Consider the following 20,802-nt stretch of genomic DNA (forward strand, 5'->3'; position numbering starts at 1 on the left):
AAGGCAAGGCTGCGCCGCGCACCAATCAGACGGCGGCTCGCAGACAGAGGCCGGCCGGCGGGAGGGCGGAGGGAGGTGGGCGCGGGTGGCGGCGCGGGGCGCTGGAAAAGCCCAGAAGACGCCAGCTCAGTCCCCGCGGACGCCGTGTTCGCGAGGCTTTTGGCAAACGAACAGCGAGGGGCCTTGAAATAAACACAGGCTTCCCGACTTTCGAGTTTCCCGGCCGATTAAAACACTTCGGCCAACTCTCCTACAATAGATTCCTTTATGCGTGGCCCGTTGACAGTTTTCTCCCTTTACCACCTGTTCCTCCTAAAGAACCGAGGCTGACAGGCCGCAGACGGGTAAGGTTTCACTGATATCCCAGACGAGGCAGGGCGACGGAGGCGGGCTGTCAGCACGGATGAGTTCAACAAGCATATTGTCTTAACTATTGCAGAGGCGTTGGGAGAAAATAAATGTCGCAGTCTCTGTCCATCTGATTTATGCAGACCATTTGAATGGTGTTAAAAGTTAGAGGACTTAAAAATCGAGTAAAAAGCCCAAATGCTACTGCCCAATGTTTATCATGCGTTTCAAAATCAAGATCAAGGACATAGGAGACAAAAAGCATCAGTCTTATTTACTCCTTTTGGATAACGGAGTCTCTCTTTCCTTTCTCATTCTTTTTTTTTTTCTCTTAAATCCCTGCTACCCCTGGAGGAAGTGTTACTGGCATACTGGAGCAGGGAGGGATCTGTGGGCCTTCTCTACCCGCCCCCTTTTCCAGAGTCCCAGGGGCCTGGAGGTCTAGTCCCACCCCCTTGGATAGGTGCCTTTGATGAAAAAGGTCGCCCCATCCCTGTAATGGAGATCAAACTCATTTACATCAGAATGAATGATTTAAACCACTACCTTTTAACTCAGAGCTTCACTTCTCAAAGTTTACTTCCCAAATTAGGCCCTTGGTAAAGATGCTTACTGGTTCCCCAAATTTAAGTCATTAGCGTTGTAAATTTTATTTTTCAATTTTTAAGTTTATTTATTTTGAGAGAGAGTTGTGGGGGGGGGGGGGGAACAGAGAGAGAGAGGGAGAGAGAGAATTCCAAGCAGATTCTGCACTATCAGCACAGAGCCTGATGCTGGGCTCAAACTCACAAACCATGAGATCATGACTTGAGACAAACAGTTGGAAGCTCAACGGCCTGAGCCACCAGGCGCCCCTGTAAATTTTATTTTAAAGGCCACCTAAGATTATAAATCATTTTTGCTCCTCTTCTTTTCTGTATTTTCAAAATTACAAAGGATTTACAATTTTTGTCATCAAAGTATTCTTTCAACACTTTAGTCTCAACATCTACCGCATGAGCATGCTACTTTTTTTCTAAATACAAGAGATTAATAAGCTATACATATTTCTCAATGTTTCTGTAAATTAGTAACATAAACTACAGCTGGACTCTCAGGTGCCGTACAGAATATACATCTGCTGATCATATAGGGCAACACTGCCTCTGACAATGACATTCCCCCTCCATCCATGCGCCGTAGGGAGAAATAAATACTCTACCTGAAATAAGAGCTAACAGTTTTTAGGTGTTTGCCTCGTGCCACATCTGTGCGAAGCGTTTCGCAAAGACCACTTCCTTAATCTGCACAACACTAGCACTGGATTCCACTACTTTCCCTCCTCAAGGATGAAGACCGAGGGGCGCCTGGGTGGTTCAGTCAGCATCCGACTTCAGCTCAGGTCATGATCTTGTGGTTCATGGGTTCGAGCCCCACGTCGGGCTCTGTGCTGACAGCTCAGAGCCTGGAGCCTGCTTCCAATTCTGTGTCTCCCTCTCTCTCTGCCCCTCCCCAGCTCGCTGGCTTGCTCTCTCTCTGTCTCAAAAATAAATAAACAGTAAAAAATTTTCTTAAAGGATCAAGACTGAGAACTGGGGATGATAGAACAGGAAATGGTACGTCCAAGACGCAAACCCAACCCATCTGTCTCTGCACCACATCAGAGAAACTCCTGATACACTACCCTCAAACTCCTAGTGCCCTCTCCTTGCACTATGAATTATCCTTTTAATAATGAATTGATAGGGGTGCCTGGGTGGCTCGGTCAGTTAAGCGTCCAACTTCAGCTAAGGTCACAATCTCACGGTTCGTAGGTTTGAGCCCCACTGTCAGAGCAGAGCCAGATGCAAGCCTCCAACTCATGAACTGTGAGATATGCCCTGTGCTGAAATCACCCAACTGAGCCACCCAGGCACACACCCCCCCCAAGTGATAAAGCTCAACAAGGGGTGCCTGGGTGGCTCAGTTGGTTAAGTGTCCAGCTGTTGATTTCAGGTCAGGTCATGATCTCACAGTTCATGGGATCAAGCTCCGAGTCTGGCTCTGTGCTGACAGCACATATCCTGCTTGGGATTCTCTCTCCCTCTCTCTCTGCTCCTCCCTACTCAAGTGCCACTTGTACTCTCTGTCTCTCTCTCTCTAAAAAATAAATAAAAACATTAAAAAAATTTTTAATAAAAAAAAATAAAGCTCAACAAATCTCTGACTTAGAAAATCCACTTCAGCAATAAGCTGTATGCTCCAGTGAAGAGGTAGAAGGCTAATCATTTCACATCTCAAGTCCTTGATACTAAGTGAAATGACAGCAATTATAGATGTGACCTCATTTTTTAAAAGAATGTTCTTCAGCTTCATTGAGGTATAATTGACAGATAAAATTGTAAGATATGTAAAGTGTACAATGTACACATACGTAATGAAAGACTGATTTCATCTAATTTTTTTTAATGTTTATATATTTTTGACAGAGAGAGAAAGAGTGTGAGCTGGAAAAGGGCAGAAAGAGAGGGAGACACAGAATCTGAAGCAGGCTCCAGGCTCTGAGCTGTCAGTACAGAGCTCAACGCGGAGCTTGAACTCATGAACTGTGAGATCATGACCTGAGCTGAAGTCAAATGCTTAGCCGACTGAGCCACCCAGGTGCCCCTGTAAAGGCATATTTGATGTAGCATGACAGCGGTGACTACCAGAGTAACCGCTCAGAAGTGAGTTGAATAGTGTCCCCCCCAAAATTCACATTCACCCTAAACTTCAGATCGTGACCTTATTTAGAAACAGGATCTTAGCAGATGAAGTTGGTTGAGGAGCTTGAGATGAAATCATCCCGGATTTAGGGTGAGCCCTAAACCCAGTAACTGATGTCCCTACAAAAAGAGGAGGGACACGCCGAGAGAAAAAAAAAAAAAAAACACCTTGTAAAAGCAAGGGTAGAGATCGGAGTAGTACTGTCACAAGCCAAGGAACACCAGGAGCCAAAAGAGGCAAGGAAAGGATTCTCCCCAAGAGCTTTCAGAGAGAGCATGGCTCTGCCGGCACTTTGATTTCAGACTTCCCGCCTGTACAACTGTGGTTGTTTTAAGCCACCGGGTCTTTGGTGATTTGTTACAGCAGACTCAGTAAACTAATACAGAGAAGTAAGGGCATATGTCGATATGTATCGGAATTACTAAAAGGCATTTCTTCAGCTTTGCACTGCCCGGGGGTCTCTCCCCTTCCATGACACAGGTGGACACAGATGTAAAGGCAGAAACAAAGGCTATAGACTGAGACCAGCTAGCAAAGAAAAGGAGAGACCCTTCAGATGGGAAAGGAAGTTCTGAGGAACCTCCATCTTTCAGGTTCCTCCAGTCCTGAGTACCGGCATTGGGAGGGTCATGTAATAATAAACTGCAGCTTTTTTTACTGTCTCGGTAGCACCAGCAGCCATAAAGCAGGCATCTTTCCATGAATGTCAAGTCTAGGGTGACACTTGTCTGATGCGGGTCCTCCTGGAGGTGGTTGCTGCCCGACTCAGTGCCAACAAAAACTGCCACCACCCACCTTATAGGAATAACTCGCCACCTAAGGTTGTAGAAACACAGTCCACCAACGTTAAGAGTGGGCACTCTAACAGCACAAGAAGGAAGGGATGGTGACCTGAAGGGGAAGCCTTGCCCCCCACCCACCCCTAAAACACTAGATGTAAACAGTGTCAGTGTAGAAATGCCCTCTGCCCCTATTACTTAAAATCCAAATGCCAAAACCATAAAGGGAAGATGTGATAAAGCTGACTCTACACAAATATCAAAATACATTGCACACAAAATTTAAAAGCAAGTGACAAACTGGAGGAAATATTTATAACATATACCACAGACCAAGTTTTCGCATGCCAGACCTGAGTTTCACAGAACATCAAAAGTTCTACAAAGATGAACACAAGTGAAAAATGGGCAAAGGGCAGAAAAAGGCAAATCACAAAGTAAGTACAAATGGTTACTAAAAATATGAAAAAAAAAAAAAAAGTGTCCTTCCTAGCAATCAAAGATGTGAATAAAATCAAAATAAAGTGTCAACTTAAAATGCGCAAACGTTTTTTAAAGAAATTAAATTTAAAAGATTCTCCCCATGGGCGCCTGGGTGATTTAGTTAAGCGACTGACTCTTGATTTCGGCTCAGGTCACAATTTCATGGTTTATGAGTTCGAGCCTCACGTCGGGCTCTGTTCAGACCCTCTCTCTCTGTCCCTCCCTTGCTCACACTCTTTCTCTATCTCAAAATAAATAAACTTAAAAACAGATAAATAAACTTAGAAAAAGATTATCCCCAACGTGGGTTAAGGATTGGAGACATTTGCCTGGAAGGCAAACTTTCATACACCTTTGAAAAGCCTCAAAGTGGGCATACCCTCTGATCCTTCAATTTCACATGTAGGAATTTGTTCTAAGGAGTCAGGAGTGACCTCTGTTAACCTTAAAAACAAAACTGTCAGGGGCTGCCTGGGTCGCTCAGTAGGTTAAGCATCCGACTTCGGCTCAGGTCATGTTCTCAGGGTCCCTAGGTTCAAGCCCAGCGTTGGGCTCTGGGAGGACAGCTCAGAGCCTGGAGCCTGCTTCAGGTCCTATGTCTCCCTCGCTCTCTGCCCCTCCCCCACAAGCGCTCTGTCTCTCTCTCTCAAAAAGTAAATAAACATTAAAATAAAGTAAAATAAAATAAAACTGTCAGTTATCTTACCAGCAAATGGGTTTATTCGGGAATAACAGAGAATTGCAACTTGGGACGTCTGAACGATGGCAAAACCTTAGGCAAGTCCGACAAACAGGAGAGGAACGGTATTTTATGGAGAAGGAAAAAGTTGAGAACGGCTCAAAAGTACATCCAGGAAAGCAAGAGTTCAGGGTGAGGACCGATTCTCGTTGACTGAGTTGCAGGAGTGGCCAATTTCTTGCCGGAGACGCAGTGCACATCTTCCCTGTTGGGGCTGGAGTCGGTCATTCTTGCCTGTGGACAGTCTTCTGTTGGAGCCTGTAATTGAGTTGAGTGGTAAGGGCTTCCCCCTCCAGTCTCAGAGCTACTTTAGTGAGATTTCCCTTTAATTGCCACACCTCAAAGATTCAATTACGTGGCTACTAAACATGCCATTAATACAATGAGGGTGAAGGGAAGAAAAAAAATGTTCGTTAACTCTGCCTATGCAGTCATTTAAAATTCCTAGGTTATCATTAAAAATCACCTGCAATTCCATCATCTAGGTGATTTTAAATTTTTCTTCGTACTTTGTGGTATGTTCTAAATTCTCTACAACAAACACGCATTATTTGGGGATCCGATTTTCTTTTTACCGTAGAAATCCATCTTTGTAAAGAGAGGTTGACAGGAGCTCTCTGGTCTCTGTCCACTCCCTTTCCAGACAGGGAGGATGACTCCACGCCCGCCTGCCTGGGCTCACCCCCCTTCCCGGGGAACCCAGCGTCTACACCCGCCTGGCAGGGTCCACTCTTTCCCAACCTGCCTGCAGCCAACCTGGAGCGCCCAGCTCCGGGTCCACGCACCGCGCAGGCGTGGGAACCACATACGCGCAGGGGACTCGGATTCAAAACACCGGTACAGGGGCGAGCGCGACCGAGAGCGTGAAGGAACGGCGGGCCCGCCGCGGGACCGGCTCGCTAGCCCCAGACGCGGCCAGGGCGAAGGTGGAGGGCCCCGGGCGCACAGGCGGGCAGGCGAGAGAGGCTACTTGGCAGACTTTTCTACGCTCCGCTCAGCAGTGCGCAAGCGCGCGGACCTCGCGGCGCCCGCGGCCCGATCCCGCGGCCCGATCCCGCGGCTCAGCCAGTCCCAGGAGGCCTCGCGCGCGGGTTTCCAAGGCGACGCGCGGGAGCCGGGGGAGGGGCCGCGGGAGCCGCGCGGAGCAGGTAACTGCCCTGTCCAGTCCCAGCCAGGCCCCCCTGTTCAAGCCTCCGGGCCCTCCGGTGCCGCCGGTCACTCAGCCCTGGCCCCTTGCTCAGCCAGGGCCGCGCAGCCTCGCTCTCGTTAGTAACGCAGCCGGGCCGCCGGCCGCCTCCTCCCGCAGAGCGCCGCCTGGTGAAGAGCCGGCGTCGGCGTGCCCTCCCAGCCGGGGTAGGGGGCCTAGGCTCTCGCCTGCCCACGCCTGCCCAAGCCGTGCCCGCCCAGCCCGGGTAGGGGGCCTGCGCCCTCACCCGCCCACGCCGCGCCCCCATTCCTTGTCCCCCGACTGCGGGCCCGCCACGCGGACTGGCCGCCCGGGGGCATTGGGGCAGGGGCGGCCCCAACCGACCGGCCCTCGTACCGCCAGGCGCCAGGGAAAGGGGCCGGGTCGTGTCCGCCACCCACCCGCACCCCCGACCTGCAGGCTTTCGCCGGATGCTTTTTTGCTGTCTGAAACTGATGCGGGCAGGTTCGTGTCTACCTTCCTGCTTTAGTTCCCCGCCCCGCCCACACCGGTCTAACCTTAGCGCTGACGTTTCCTTATCCTCAGCCCGTGGCAATCGGAATTCTTTGAAATTTCCGCAGTGTGTGTCCCTCACTCGCTCAGCCTTGGAGCTCTTTGTCCAGTTTCCCCTCCGCGCTTTAACATTCCATTGCTACGCTTGTGCCAACAGGTGACTTTTTTAGGATGGGGTTTTCCACTGCTGAACATGACCTTGAACCTATGTTCTATCTACACTGGCTCCCTACACGAATCCATCCAGTGTCAGGCTCAAATCCTATCTAAATGCCAGTGAGCCCCAGAAGTATCTATCTCCAGCCCTGACCTAACACTGAACCTGAGACCTGTGTACTCAACTGCCTGCCCGCGTCTGTACTTGGATGTCTAAGGCACCCCCTGACAGTCCCTCACACCTGCTCTTCCCACACTTTTACCCACCCCATTACTGGAAACCAGTAACGTCTTTCTCCTTCCTACGTTCAGTCTGTCAACACATCCTTCATAATGTACTCTGAATAGGTGACACAATCCTGTCTTTTCTTCAAACCCCCAGTATCATAACCCAGGTCCAGGCCACCATCCTCTGGTGCCTGGATTATTTCAGTAGCCTCTTCTTAATTGGTCTCTGTGCTTATGTGTGCCCTCCCTCCCTTGAATGTGGACAGTCTTACCTTTTTTCTGTTGTTTCAAGTGAATAAGGCTTTCTTTTAAAGATAGGAATTTCATAGTTTCCATAGATGAAAATAATTTTTAATACGTATTTTGAAGATTTCAGCTTTTAAACCAGGTAGCCAAAGCTACATAAACACCTTACTATTAACAAGCTAAAAATGGAAAGATGCCTCTCAGCTTTCTTGGGTACCTGAGTGTGTCCCTGGATTGAACTTTGACAAGAACTTTAAAACTGGCTGTACAGAAGAGTAAAAAAAAAAAAAAAATCCAGAGCTTCCTTTTAAGTGAGAAAAAGAAGGCATGTAGGAATTTAGGCTCTGTTTATTCCCTTCTCTTTCATCTTTGGTTTTTTAGAGAAGCACCAAAAGAGGCGAATTGAGATGGAGATCAATGATCATCCCAGTGCTGGTCATGTTGGGAGTAAGTGCCTGGGCACTGGTACTCCAGTCCATCAGGCACAGAGTGATGCAGCGATTGATAGGACAGGTCCTTGCCCTCGGGGAACTCCTGGCCCCCACACACCTGTACCCTGGCAGTCGTAAACCCCCAGGCCCCACTTTTTCTTTTTCCACCGAGGGAAGCTCCAGTTGGCCAAAGTAGCAGGGTAGGGTTGCTGCTACTCGTGGAGGGTCCACAGGATATCGCCGATCGGAAACCTCAGCTTTGACCTCACACCTCCCCCTCTTGCCGTCACTTCTTGTCTGACGGGAATCCCCTCAAGCTCCAGCCACCACAACTGCAAGCCTTACCTACATCTATGTGCACATCGTCCTATCCCCGGCCACCCTCCCTGTGCCCTGGATCCCACCCTCACCTGCTTGTCCGAAACCTACGCTCTCACTCTCAGCTGTCACCTGTTGTGTCTCAACTGGCTCTTGCCCTTGGCTTTTCAACGTGCTCCAGTCTCCCATCCCGGAAGAGAGAAAAAAATCTCCCTTGACCCCCTGTTCCCTTTCGTTTTCAGCTATCACCCAAGGTCTCGTTCCCCTCGACAGGCAAACTGGTTTAAAGAATTGCCACCTTCCGTGTATCCATGCCTTGCGTCTCATTCCTTAGCCCGCTCTAGTCTGCCCTCCGTCCTCATCTCCATGTACCAGAACAAAAGCCAGTGATCCGACATTGCCAGGCCTCTTCTTGCTCGGTCTCCGGCAGCGTTCGCATTTGACACTGTTGCTCCCGGTTCTTGAAGCACTGTCCTCCCTTGGCTTCTTCGCCCCAAACACCCCCCGCCCCCCACCCCCCACCCCCCACCCCCGCTTCTCCCGCTACCGTGCTGGCTCGCCCTCCTCTCAGGGGCTCCTTGGTCTTGCAGTTCCTCAGAGCTCAGTCTGTTCTCATCACGTTCTCTCCCGTGCCCCCCATAATCCGAAATTGGGTACAAATCTATGCACACCATCTACGTGAATCCCCATCCGTGTGGACTCCCAACTTCATCCCTCCAGCTGGGCCCTCTGAGCTGACCCATATGTCCGGCGAGCGGAATGGCCTTTCCTCTTAATACGTCTCCGACACCAGCTCCACGTGCCCAAGACCAGTCTCCCACCACCCCTCCCAGCCGGGGCCTCTCGCATTGGCAGCAAGGATTCCTCCTTGGCCTTTTCGCTCCCCCAGCATCCGGCAGGTCACCAAGCCCTGGTGACATTGTCTCCCGTGCATCTTTCACTTCTCAGTCGCCATTGGCACCTTAGCCCAAGCTGCCACCTTCTTTCTCCAGCCTTCCGGAATCCTCTCCCCTGGCTTCTGTCTCTTCTGCACTCCACACTGCAGCAGGAGTGACCTTCAGAAAGCAGAGCAAATGATGGCATTCTTCCCCAGCCTCCTGCTTTTGCTCCCTGCTAGCTTCTCATCGCTCGTGGATTAATGGCCCAAATCATACACCTGCCCTCCTGTCAGCCTGCAGCGGCTCACCCCCACCGACCTCGGGAGGCTCTGGGACCACTGGGACCCAGCCAATGGGCCTCGTCCGCCCACCAGGCCTGGAAAGTGTCTACTCTCTCTATCCAGTGTACTTCCCTCCTACCCTCCATTCCTTTTTGCGTGGGTAGCCCCCACCGACCTGTCTTAGCTCTGATGGTCCTTCTCTAGAACCTCCATGGTCACTGTCCAGGTCAGGTTTCTCTGTCATGTAGCTTCAGAGAGTTGTGTCTCTTTCCTCTAAAACATTTACAACAGTCACTATTGTGATTATTTTATTGCCAGCATGAAAGCCCCATGAAAAGAGAAACATCTCTGTTTGTGTTCATTACACCCCCCACACCTCATACAGTTCCTGGTGCACAGAAAGCTCCCAAATCTGTGTTGAAAGAATGAATGAAATGAATATTTTGATGTGTGAGATATATCAAATGTAGGGTATTTTAGTACGATTTATTAAAATAGAAGGAAAATTCTAGGAAAAAATTACCAGGTCAACACTGAAAATTAGAAGGAAATGTGGCCGTGGCCAGGAGGGGGAGCTGCAAATGCACACTTCTAGAAATGTAGCCCTAAACTCACATTTGGTTTCTTAGCGTCAGGCGGTGAACTGCATTAGCCACCACTTGGTGGGAGCAGAGAGGCCCGGTTTCTCCTTTTTCATCCCAAAGGCACTTCTTGGGGACACTCGGTCTGGGAAGGAATTCAAAGTTTTTGTCAAAAATAATATCAAGTTGTAAAATGACCAAAACCTACATCGCTTGTCTATAACCAGCCAAACGCTGAACATGACACATTTTCACATTATCAAGGCTTGAAATTTCTGATATATGTAGATATGTTTAATTTACAGATTTTTCACGCTGGACTGGATCTTAGAAGTTATTGAGAACAGTGAGCTAACTTTAGACCTTAGACAGTTGACATCAAGCAGCCAGCTGTACTGGAAGGTCTGCTACTGTCATTCAGATGCCTTTTCTTTAGAGCAAACACCCTCTTCTGAATCAGTGCTAATTCTCTTTTTTTTTTTTAATTAAAAAAAAATTTTTTTAACGTTTATTTATTTTTGAGACAGAGAGAGACAGAGCATGAATGGGGGAGGGTCAGAGAGAGGGAGACACAGAATCTGAAACAGGCTCCGGGCTCTGAGCTGTCAGCACAGGGGCCCGATGCATGGCTCGAACTCATGGACCGTGAGATCGTGACCTGAGCTGAAGTCGGCGCTCAACTGACTGAGCCACCCAGGCGCCCCTTAATTTTTTTAATGTTTACTTATTTTTGGGAGAGAGAGAGACAGAGTGAAAGTGGGGGAGGGGCAGTGAGAGAGGGAGATACAGGATCCGAAGCAGGCTCCAGGCTCCAAGCTGTCAGCACAGAGCCCAATGCGGGGCTCGAACTCACGGACCACGAGATCATGACCTGAGCCAAAGTTGGACACTTAACCGCCTGAGCCACCCGGGTATCCCTCATCTATTTTCTAAGTCGTCTTAATTTGCATATAGAAAAGATTGATTTTTATATCCATTTAACTACAGTTTTATTAAACATTCTTTAGAGTGTTTTTAGAGTTTTCTAAGTATACAGTCATGTCGTCTGCACATGATAATTTGCACAGTATATAATTGGGCTTTTCTTTCCTAATGTTTATTCCTCTTATTTCTCACATCTAATTTCATTGCCTGCTGCCTCCAAGACAGTATTCATTCGCAGAAGTGATAGTGGGCATCCTTATCTTAGTCCTTGCGGGAGGGTGCGTTCATGTTTCACTAGTAAGCATGAGGCTGGCTTTTGAGTTTGAGACATCTATTTGTTTACCGTATTGGAAAAGCGTTCATTTAAAGGGCACTTAGGGCATTGTAAGTTGAGTCAGCAGCAGTGCAAAGCTTATCAGGAGTAATGGGCATGGAGACAGGAATTGAGGGAGCTAAGAAAGAAACACTCTCACCATTAATTTACTTAATCAATATTTATTGAACACTTATGTTTCCCTGGGAACTCTTCTGGGCACTGGGGCTGCAGCAGTAGACACAACAGTCAACATACTGTACTCAAGAAGCACACGTCAGTGGGGAAGTCAGGCAACGGATAAGCTAAAGGAGAATAATAGATTGTGTCAGATAATGATCCCTGCTACAGGGAAAAGTAAAGTGGGAAAGGAAGTAGCGAGTGTTGAGAATGGATCAGAAAAGAGGGAAAACTTGAACGTCAGCTATTGTTTTCCATAAAGCAGGACTGGTGAAGAATACAGTTATCTCCCCACACGATAATTTGGGGTGGGAAACCTAGTTGTAACCTTTGAAAACTAAATCATTCTCCTGAATGCGTTACAGCTTCACTACAGAATATTTACTTTAAGAATTGGGATTTTCTGGGGGCGCCTGGGTGGCTCAGTCGGTTATACAGCCGACTTCGGCTCAGGTCACGATCTCGCGGTCCGTGAGTTCGAGCCCCGCATCGGGCTCTGTGCTGATCGCTCAGAGCCTGGAGCCTGTTTCACATTCTGTGTCTCCTTCTCTCTCTGACCCTCCCCCGTTCATGCTCTGTCTCTCTCTGTCTCAAAAATAAATAAACGTTAAAGAAAAAATTAAAAAAAAGAATTGGGATTTTCTGGTTGTAGTAATAGCCAAGAATGTAGTAATTTGTGAGACGGTTGAAGAGCAAGTTGCGATATATAATACCATGTCTGTGATATCAGTGCTTCTAAATTAAGATCCAGTGCCCACCAGTAGTAGCAGGAGAGTCTTCCTTTCCTTATTTTTGTTGTTTGCAGATAAGTAACAGGTAACCCAAAAACTTTGCTTACTCATGTTCAACTTTGCAGTGGAGAGAAAGAACAGGCAGGTTGAGCCACACAACCTTTTGTTCTACCCACAACATTTTCAGAGGCGCTGCTCTGTTGTGGCTCCTTCGAATCCCATTTCCTGATCAACTGCAAAGAGCTGATTCACTTTGATAAGAAGCCTTAGTGTGTGGAGTAGACAGCAAACCATATACAAAGGAGTAGATATAAATTAATACCGATTCAAAACTTGTAACTGATTCTTCTCATATAAATGTTCACTTGTGACATCTTGACATTTTCCTTTTGTGATGTTATTCTAGGTTTTTTGAAGTATATTCTTTCCTTAAAAAGAGACCAAAACATGTCAAAAACTACTACCCTGGAAACCTCCTAAATACTGTGGTGTGAAGGACCGTCCACTCAGAATGTATAGTTAATCGTCATACATCTTAGGAACGTTTGATGAAGGACAGCAGGTATGCGTTAATTCATTTTAAAACATTTTGGCATATTTTTTTGTCTGCTTTGTTGCAAAAGCAGAATTGAACACAACTACACACAAAAAAATGTAGTTTTCAAATGATTCAAATGTGCATCTGGATCTTGAACATTTTTATTTCCAATTCTGTAATTAAAAGAACATGATATACAAATTTATTGTTGTTCTGGGCAGCCATGCCTTTACGTGGTGCATTCCAGGAAAGCATAGCATCAGTTGGGTTACATTCTCTCCATTCAAGCCGTGTTTTTGATTGTAAGTTGTGTTCCTGAGTCATAACAGCAAAGAAACTACCATCAACCCTGTCATGACAGAAACATGTGCAATTATGCTTCAAGAGCAATAAAACAGGAACTTTTTTTCAATGTTTATTTATTTTTGAGAGGGGCAGAGAGACAGGGAGACACAGAATCTGATGCAGGATCCAGGCTCTGAGCTATCAGCACAGAGCCTGATGTGGGGCTCGAACCCACAAACTGTGAGATCATGACCTGAGCCAAATTTGGACCCTTAAATGACTGAGCCACCCAGGTGCCCCAAACAGGAACTTTTATACTGTAAGCACTAGTGTTCAAAATATAAATCTTGCCAAAATCTGAACTATACACCACCATAAACTCAGTATATCAAAAACTAGTATGCTCACTCTATAGTAAGAATAATAACATAATTACTAACGGCTTATTTTTAAATCCTTGAAGGCAGAAGTTTGCTTTTTTCATAACCCCAGTGCCTAGTAGACACTAAGTAAACATTCTTTGATTGGACATTTTCATTAATTAATTGGTCAATAAACTCAGAAGAACATTAGATGGTTGGCCTAAGACTTTGATTTTTCAATAATGCACCACATAATCAGAAATCCATGTGTGGAGCCTACATACATTTTTTAATAACAATGAGGTAAGACCAGTTATGTTAACACAAAGACACACAGAAACAGTTTCATCAACTTAAAAGGGTATTTGTGGACCTGATACTAGTCACCAATCCATCCATCTTTAACAGATCAGTGAGAAAACTGGTATTTAACAGACTGAATATTCCAGAGAGCTGCTTGATATATGCATTCATGGCACATCTCGTTGCCAACTAGTAATATCCAAAAATACAGTTCATTTGACATTGTTGATGAGACTTCTCAGACTCCGTTTCATGAAAAAGAATGGAATTACCACAGGTGAACCCAAATAGGCCCAAATTTGGGTCCTACAGATAGAAATTATAGAACAGTTCTGGGGTCCTGAGACTTCCAAAATTCTAAGAATGTTCTGTGTCCTTAGTGGGTGTAATTTATGTTAAGCTCAAATAATTCTTCTGGTAACTGAACCATCCTGAGAAGACATGTCTGAGTGTATTAATTATCTATGCCTCTGTAACAAATGACCCAAAAAACTTAACAGCTTAAAACAATAGTGTGGTTGGCCACCACTCCAAAAAATTATTTTAAGATCATGATTTGATTAAAATTAATGGATTAGAGATAGAGAAAATATGGCATTATATAGATTTTTTTCAGAATCAAGTAAACATTCTAGAAAGCATCTGTTCACCTAAATAAGATATTTAGCATTAAATCCTATTCTCCCATGTTCTACAAGATCACTGTTGATTTTGTAACCTCCTAAAGTAGATTGACACAGAAGTTTTCTATTATAAGTCTGTCTCCAATTTCAAATGAACACTTACTGGATGGAAAAACGACAAACATTTATTATTCTCTGGGTCAGGAATCTGGGCATAGCTGGGTTCCTTGGCTCAGGATGTCTCTTAAGGCTGTAGTCAACACGTCAGTTTGGGCTGTAGTAATCCCCAGACTCAGCTGGGGGAAGTTCCAAGCTTCCAAACTCACTCCAGCAGTTGGTGGTAGGATTCTGTTTTTCACAGCCTGTTCAACTGAGGGTCTCAGTTCCTCACTGGCCATTGGCCTGAGGCCTTAGTTTCTTGTCATGTGTACTTCTCCGTGGGTCTGCTTACAACATAGCAGTTGGCTTCCATCAATGTGAGCAAGTGAGAGAAAAAGAGAAGGTGATGACAGAAATCAAAGCCTTTTAGTTAATCTCATCTTGAAAGTGACATCTGAGTCACACCGTAGGGAAGGGGATCACACAAGGACATGAGTCCCAGGAAATGGGAGTCTGTGGGAGCCATCTGAGAAGCTACCACTCACACTGAGCACATTCCAAAGACAGCCTCAGAAAGGTATATGACGACTCCCTTCTTCATCACAGGAGGCACTGGCATGCTCCAGGGCTCTCTAGGGAAGGAAAAGTGACAATGTAGAGGAATCACCTGGTGGTTTCCCCAGCTGACTGAAGGTCTACAGTTAGGGGATTGTTACCATTCAGTAGACGACAGAAGGGATGCGGCCTCTGCCCCTTGACAACCAGCAAAGAAGCCTCCTAGTCTTCCAGATAGTGCCTGACTACCCTTTCCTAAAACCAGTATAGTACAGACAGAATCTAAGGGAGCCCAAAGTGGTTCTTACAGAAAGATTCAGGAATAGAACTGGTTTGGGAAATTAAAGCATTGTTTCTGTGTTCTAGCATGTAGTGCCTGCTTGTACCGTATGAGGCAGATGTCCACTTCCTGAGCTGGGTGGCGAAAGGGTTTCCCTGGTGGATATTCCCTAGACTTTCAGCAGGAGCCCCAAATGGACTTCCCTCATATCCTAACTTTCTCTGCTTCTCCCTTTTATTTATTCCCCCTCTCTCTTGATAACCTCTCTCTTCCCACTTTTCCCTCAAGATTTGCCTTACTTCCCTAGATAAATAATGAATGGAAGGGAACTTCCTCAGTCTAATAAAGGAAAAACCTACAACTAACATCACACTTAATGGTGAAAGACTGGACAGTCTCCTTCTCAGCTCCAAGGCAAGACAAGGACGTCAACTCTTAGCAATGCTTCTGTCCAGCATTGTACTGGAGATTCTGCCAACCAGTCCGGCAAGAAAAAGAAATGAAAGGGTCCATATTAGAAAAGGAGAATTCAACCCTCTTTATTTACAGATGACATCATCATCTGTGATGAAATCTATAAAACAGCTACCAGAACCAATGATCAAGTTTACAGGATATGACATCAATACACGAACATCAATTGTTTTTCTGTATACTAGCAGCAAACAATTGGAAATTGACATTAAAAGATAATACTACTTAACAATACCTGTATAATAGCAGTTATCAAAAATATGAAATAGGGATAAATCTGAAAAAAAATATGAAAGAGATCTATGCACTACAAACTACAGAAGATGGCCTAACAAACCAGAGCTGTTTTTGTCAGGGTGTCAGTTCTCCATGAATTTATCTGTAGACTCACAATCACAATGACAATTCCATGAGGCTTTTCTGAGGGAACTGACAAGCTGATTCTAACATTCCCATGGAAACTCAGAGAACCTAAATAAAATGGCCAAACAACTTTGAAAAGAAAGAAGAGAGTTGGAGAACTAATGCTATCCCATTTTAAGATTAATTATAGGAGTGCCTGGGTGGCTCAGTCGGTGAAGCATCTGACTTCGGCTCAGGTCATGATCTCATGGTTCATGAGTTTGAGCCCCGCATCAGGCTCAGTACTGACAGCTCATAGCCTGGAGCCTGCTTCGGCTTCTGTGTCTCCCTCTCTGTCCCTCCCCACTCACACTCTGTCTCGCTCTCAAAAATAAACATTAAAAAACATAGTAATTTTTAAAAAGATTAATTATAGAGCTGCAGTAACAAAAAAGGTGTGTAAAGTGTCAATGTAAAGATAGAGAACTAGGTGAGCAGAGCCAAAGAGAGCTCAGAAATAGACTCACACACGGGGTGCCTGGGTGGCGCAGTCGGTTAAGCGTCTGACTTCAGCCAGGTCACGATCTCGCGGTCCGTGAGTTTGAGCCCCGCGTCAGGCTCTGGGCTGATGGCTTGGAGCCTGTTTCCGATTCTGTGTCTCCCTCTCTCTCTGCCCCTCCCCCGTTCATGCTCTGTCTCTCTCTGTCCCCCCAAAAAAAAAAAAAAAAAAAAAGTTGAAAAAAAAATTAAAAAAAAAAAAAAAGAAATAGACTCACACATGGCATCTCAGTTATAAAGGTACAAAGGCAATTCAGTGCAAAAAGTGTTGGTCTTTTCAAGAAACGGTGCTGGAACAATTGATGTCCTTATTTTATTTTATCTTATTTATTTATTTATTTTTTAACATTTATTTATTTTTGAGAGAGAGAGAGATGAAGTGCGAGCAGGGGAGGGGCGGAGAGAGGGAGACACAGAATCCAAAGCAAGCTCCAAGCTCTGAGCTGTCAGCACAGAACCCGACACGGGGCTCGAACTCATGGACCGCGAGATCATGACCTGAGCCAAAGTCAGACACTTCACCGACTGAGCCCCTAAATATCCTTATTTAAAAAAAAAAAACAAACCTCTGGTCAATTTCTGACCCATGATAATTAATTCAAAATGGATCAAAGTAAAACAAAACTATAAAATTTCTGGGAGAAAATCTTTGTGGCCTCGGGCTATATAAAAATGTGTTAGATGCAATACCAGAAGAATCAGTAAAAGAACAAATTGGTAATTTGGGCTTCATCAAAATTAAAAACATCTGCAGACACTTTTAGGGGAATGAAAACACAAGCCACAGGCTGGGAGAAAATATTTACAAACATGTATCCAGTAACAGACTTATGTCCAGAGTATAAAAGCGCTCTGAAAACACAGCCATAAGAAAACCAACAATCCAATTTACAAATGGACAGAAGATTTGAACAGATACTTCATCGCCCATCCCCCCAAAAAAGAAGACACAAGGATGGCAAATGGGCGCGTGAAAAGATGTTCACTGTTATCCGTCATTTGGGAAATGCAAACTAAAGCCATAGAGGGCATCCCTAAACAGACCTATTAGGTTTTTATTTTATTTATTATTTTTTTCTAAATAAAACTAAAAAGAGTGGCCATATCAAGTGTTAGCAGGAACGTGGAACAGCGGGAGCTCATGCACCGCTGGCCGGAACGCCAAATGGTGCAGCTACTGTGGAGAACAGTCTGGCAGCTTCTTAAGAAGTTAAACATGCACTCACCATACAGTCCAGCCAACCCACCCCTAGGTATTTACCCGCCAAAAAAAGAAATCCTATGTCCATACATAGGACCCGGGTATGAATGCCCATAGCTGTTTTATTTGCAATGGCCCAACAGTGAAGATAGCTGAAAAGTCCATCAGCAGGTGGACGAATAAACAAATTGTGGTGTGGTCACACAATTGGATACTAACCGCAGATGAGATTGGGGGCGGGGCGGGGGGGATGAACTGCCGATATACACAGTAACTTGGATGAATCTCAAAATCATTATGCTGAGCGAAGAAGCCAAGCCAAACAAAAGTGCATACTGTACGACTCCATTTATAGAAAGCTGTAGAAGATGCAAACCTAGAGTGACAAAACAGTCAGTGGTCATGTGGGGGGAAAGGGAGGAGCAGGGAGGGATGGGAGAAAGAACCTCACAGGGGTCCAAGGAAATTTTGGAGGTAGGCTCTACTGATCATGGTGGTAGTCTCACGAGTATATACACATGTCTAGCATTATCAAATTGTACACTTTAAATATGTGCAGTTTATCATATGTCATTTCATACTGTATTTCTATGTACTCAATAAAAGATTGAAAAAAAACAGTTGCATCTCAGTTGCTTAGGAATTTGTTTTCTTATATATACTCTTAGTAAGCCAAATAAGTTGACCTACTGGATGCATTAAAAATGATGAGGGGCGCCTGGGTGGCTCAGTCGGTTAAGCGTCCGACTTCAGCTCAGGTCACGATCTCGCGGTCCATGAGTTCGAGCCTCGCGTCGGGCTCTGGGCTGATGGCTCAGAGCCTGGAGCCTGCTTCCGATTCTGTGTCTCCCTCTGTCTCTGCCCCTCCCCCGTTCATGCTCTGTCTCTCTCTGTCTCAAAAATAAATAAAACGTTAAAAAAAAAATGATGATTGAAATGTTGGTGACTCACCTAATAAACTCATTTAAGTTTATTAAGTTGGTACCATCGTTACTGAACTGCTTCATAGGAAACCCTCTGGTCCCCTGTGTCTCTTATGACCGTTTTTTTGTCCAAGACTGCTATTAACATTAAGAACAATTGCCTTTCTATTTGTTACAGCAGAAAGAAGCACATCAAGTTTACCTAAAAGCTGATATTAATAAACAACTGACATTCATGAGTTGTAGGAAATCACTGGGACGGCCAGCTCATCTCCTGGCTGTACCAGGTTGTAAATGTATTGTTTCAAAAGAATATAGCACTGTGTAAAACACTTATGACAACTCTTAAGTTTAGTAAATTACAAAAAAAAATTAACATCTTAAGGATATGGATTGAAATTACAGCCTGTAATTCTTAGATATTTGTGCTTATTTAATTATGAGAGTGATCAGTGAACCCAGTAATTAATCCGAAGTTGCTTATATTTTCAGTGAAATAGATTAAATAGTGATCAAGAGTAAAATAACTGTGTCTCATACCATGTTCTCTAGAAATTTATTGAAAACAAGCTGACAGTACATCCACTAGATAATTGGTGACAATGATGAATTTTCTACCCACCCATCCCACACACTCACAAAAATACTTTCTATATAAGACTGCATTTTGGCCCATCCTGTGGAAATGATACCGATTGTATTCGGTGAATTATTGAGCAGGAAAGATTACGGACAATTTTGCTAATATGGCATCTTCTCACTGGGATGTTTTTAATTGTATGTGATTTTCTCAAGCATTTTAAAGGAGCTATAGTTACTGCCTCCTAGCTGTAGGGGCCTTGCAAAATAGAGACCCACAGGAGATTGTATACATTGGACAATTCAGCCAAAAACAGAGGCTTATGGCTCTTGCAAATCTATATGGGGAGAGCAATAATGACTTCAAATCCACCTTCTTTTCCATAGCTAAACCTATAAAGCCTTCTATTAGAGTACATTTTAATCACAGAATTATTTTAAGAGCGAGGCTGTTTATAGATATTAAGGCTTATTTGGCTCCAATGGATTTCAATTAGAATTTTGTCCTTTTTTTTTTTTCCTGTTACATCAATGTTTATTAAACAAAGAGACCAGGATGGCTAGTTCTCTGCTGTATCAGACATGGGGCAATCAACTGGTCTTAGCCCTATGTAAGCATGTGATTCAGAGGGACTACTTAATTTTTTTAATAAAAAAATTTTTTTTAATGTTTATTTCTTTTTGAGAGAGAGAGAGAGACAGAATGTGAGAAAGAGAGAGGCAGAGAGAGAAGGAGACCCGGAATCCAAAGCAGGCTCCAGGCTCTGAGCTGTCAGCACAGAGCCTGATGTGAGGCTTGAACTAATGAACCATGAGATCATGACCTAAGCTGAAGCTGGACGCTTAATCAACTGAGCCACCCAGGCGCCCCTAGTTTTCTTCAATTTTTTTAACGTTTACTTATTTTTGAGAGAGAGACAAACAGACAGACAGAGTGTGGGTAAGGAAGGGGCAGAGAGAGACAGAGACACGGAATCGGAAGCAGGCTCCAGGCTCTGAGCTGTCAGCACAGAGCCTGACATGGGGCTTGAACCCGTGAACCATGAGATCATGACCTGAGCCAAAGTCAGATGCCCAACCAACTGAACCACCCAGAAGCCCTGGGAATATTTCTTTTAAAAAATTGTACGTGTATGGGGCACCTGAGCATCCAACTCTTGACTTCGGCTCAGGTCATGATCTCGCATGTGTGAGTTCAAGCCCAGCATTGGACTCTGTGCTGAGAGCTCAGAGCCTTGGGATTCTCTCTTTTCCTCTCTGGCCCTCCCCCACCTGCTCTCTATTTCTTTCTCAAAATAAAAATAAACTTAAAAAAGTTGTACATGGAGTACAAGCACATCACCAAACCTCAATATTCTAATCTAGGAATGGAAAAAAAACACTCCTTCACCCTAACTTCCTTATCTGTATCTCTCACTGTTCCCGTCATGTCAGATTCTGAGTGAGTTGTACTGATTAATCTAAAAGGTTAAGGGATACATGATTGGTTTCAATATAGTCTCAGATTTTGGACTCTAGACTAGAGGTAAAACATAAAAAGCTGAAGAGTGAGTGATCCTCATAGGTTTATCACAGGTCTTGACATACTTTAACATTTTACAGTTGCAGTGACAATTAAGTTGGGTCAAATTATGTCCATTT

At 45.0% G+C, this 20,802-nt stretch overlaps 2 protein-coding genes across 6 annotated transcripts in view; one reads left to right on the top strand and one right to left on the bottom strand.

Moving 5' to 3' along the window:
- Positions 1–6,153: 6,153 nt before the first annotated feature.
- LCA5L (lebercilin LCA5 like) overlaps positions 6,154–20,802 on the top strand; it is a 48,285-nt gene continuing 33,636 nt past the window's right edge. For 3 of the 4 annotated variants that reach the window (XM_042998435.1, XM_042998437.1, XM_042998439.1), the window contains exons 1-2: positions 6,232–6,724; positions 12,446–12,601. The gene's annotated coding sequence lies outside the window, so the exon portion shown is untranslated. The other variant, XM_042998436.1, reaches the window with a different exon arrangement.
- GET1 (guided entry of tail-anchored proteins factor 1) overlaps positions 12,797–20,802 on the bottom strand; it is an 84,786-nt gene continuing 76,780 nt past the window's right edge. Inside the window, exons 5-6 of one of the 2 annotated variants that reach the window (XR_006222038.1) lie at positions 14,314–14,881; positions 12,797–12,926 (exon numbers count right to left, since the gene is read on the bottom strand). Coding sequence is in view for 1 of the 2 variants with exons in the window: in XM_042998441.1 (XP_042854375.1) it covers positions 14,850–14,881 (32 nt within the window). In the remaining variant the exon portion in view is untranslated. Of the gene's footprint in view, positions 12,927–13,901; positions 14,882–20,802 lie in introns of those variants that run through there. The other variant, XM_042998441.1, reaches the window with a different exon arrangement.

Source organism: Panthera tigris, chromosome C2, assembly GCF_018350195.1.
Source record: "Panthera tigris isolate Pti1 chromosome C2, P.tigris_Pti1_mat1.1, whole genome shotgun sequence".
In the NCBI taxonomy this organism is placed as follows: Eukaryota; Metazoa; Chordata; class Mammalia; order Carnivora; family Felidae; genus Panthera; species Panthera tigris.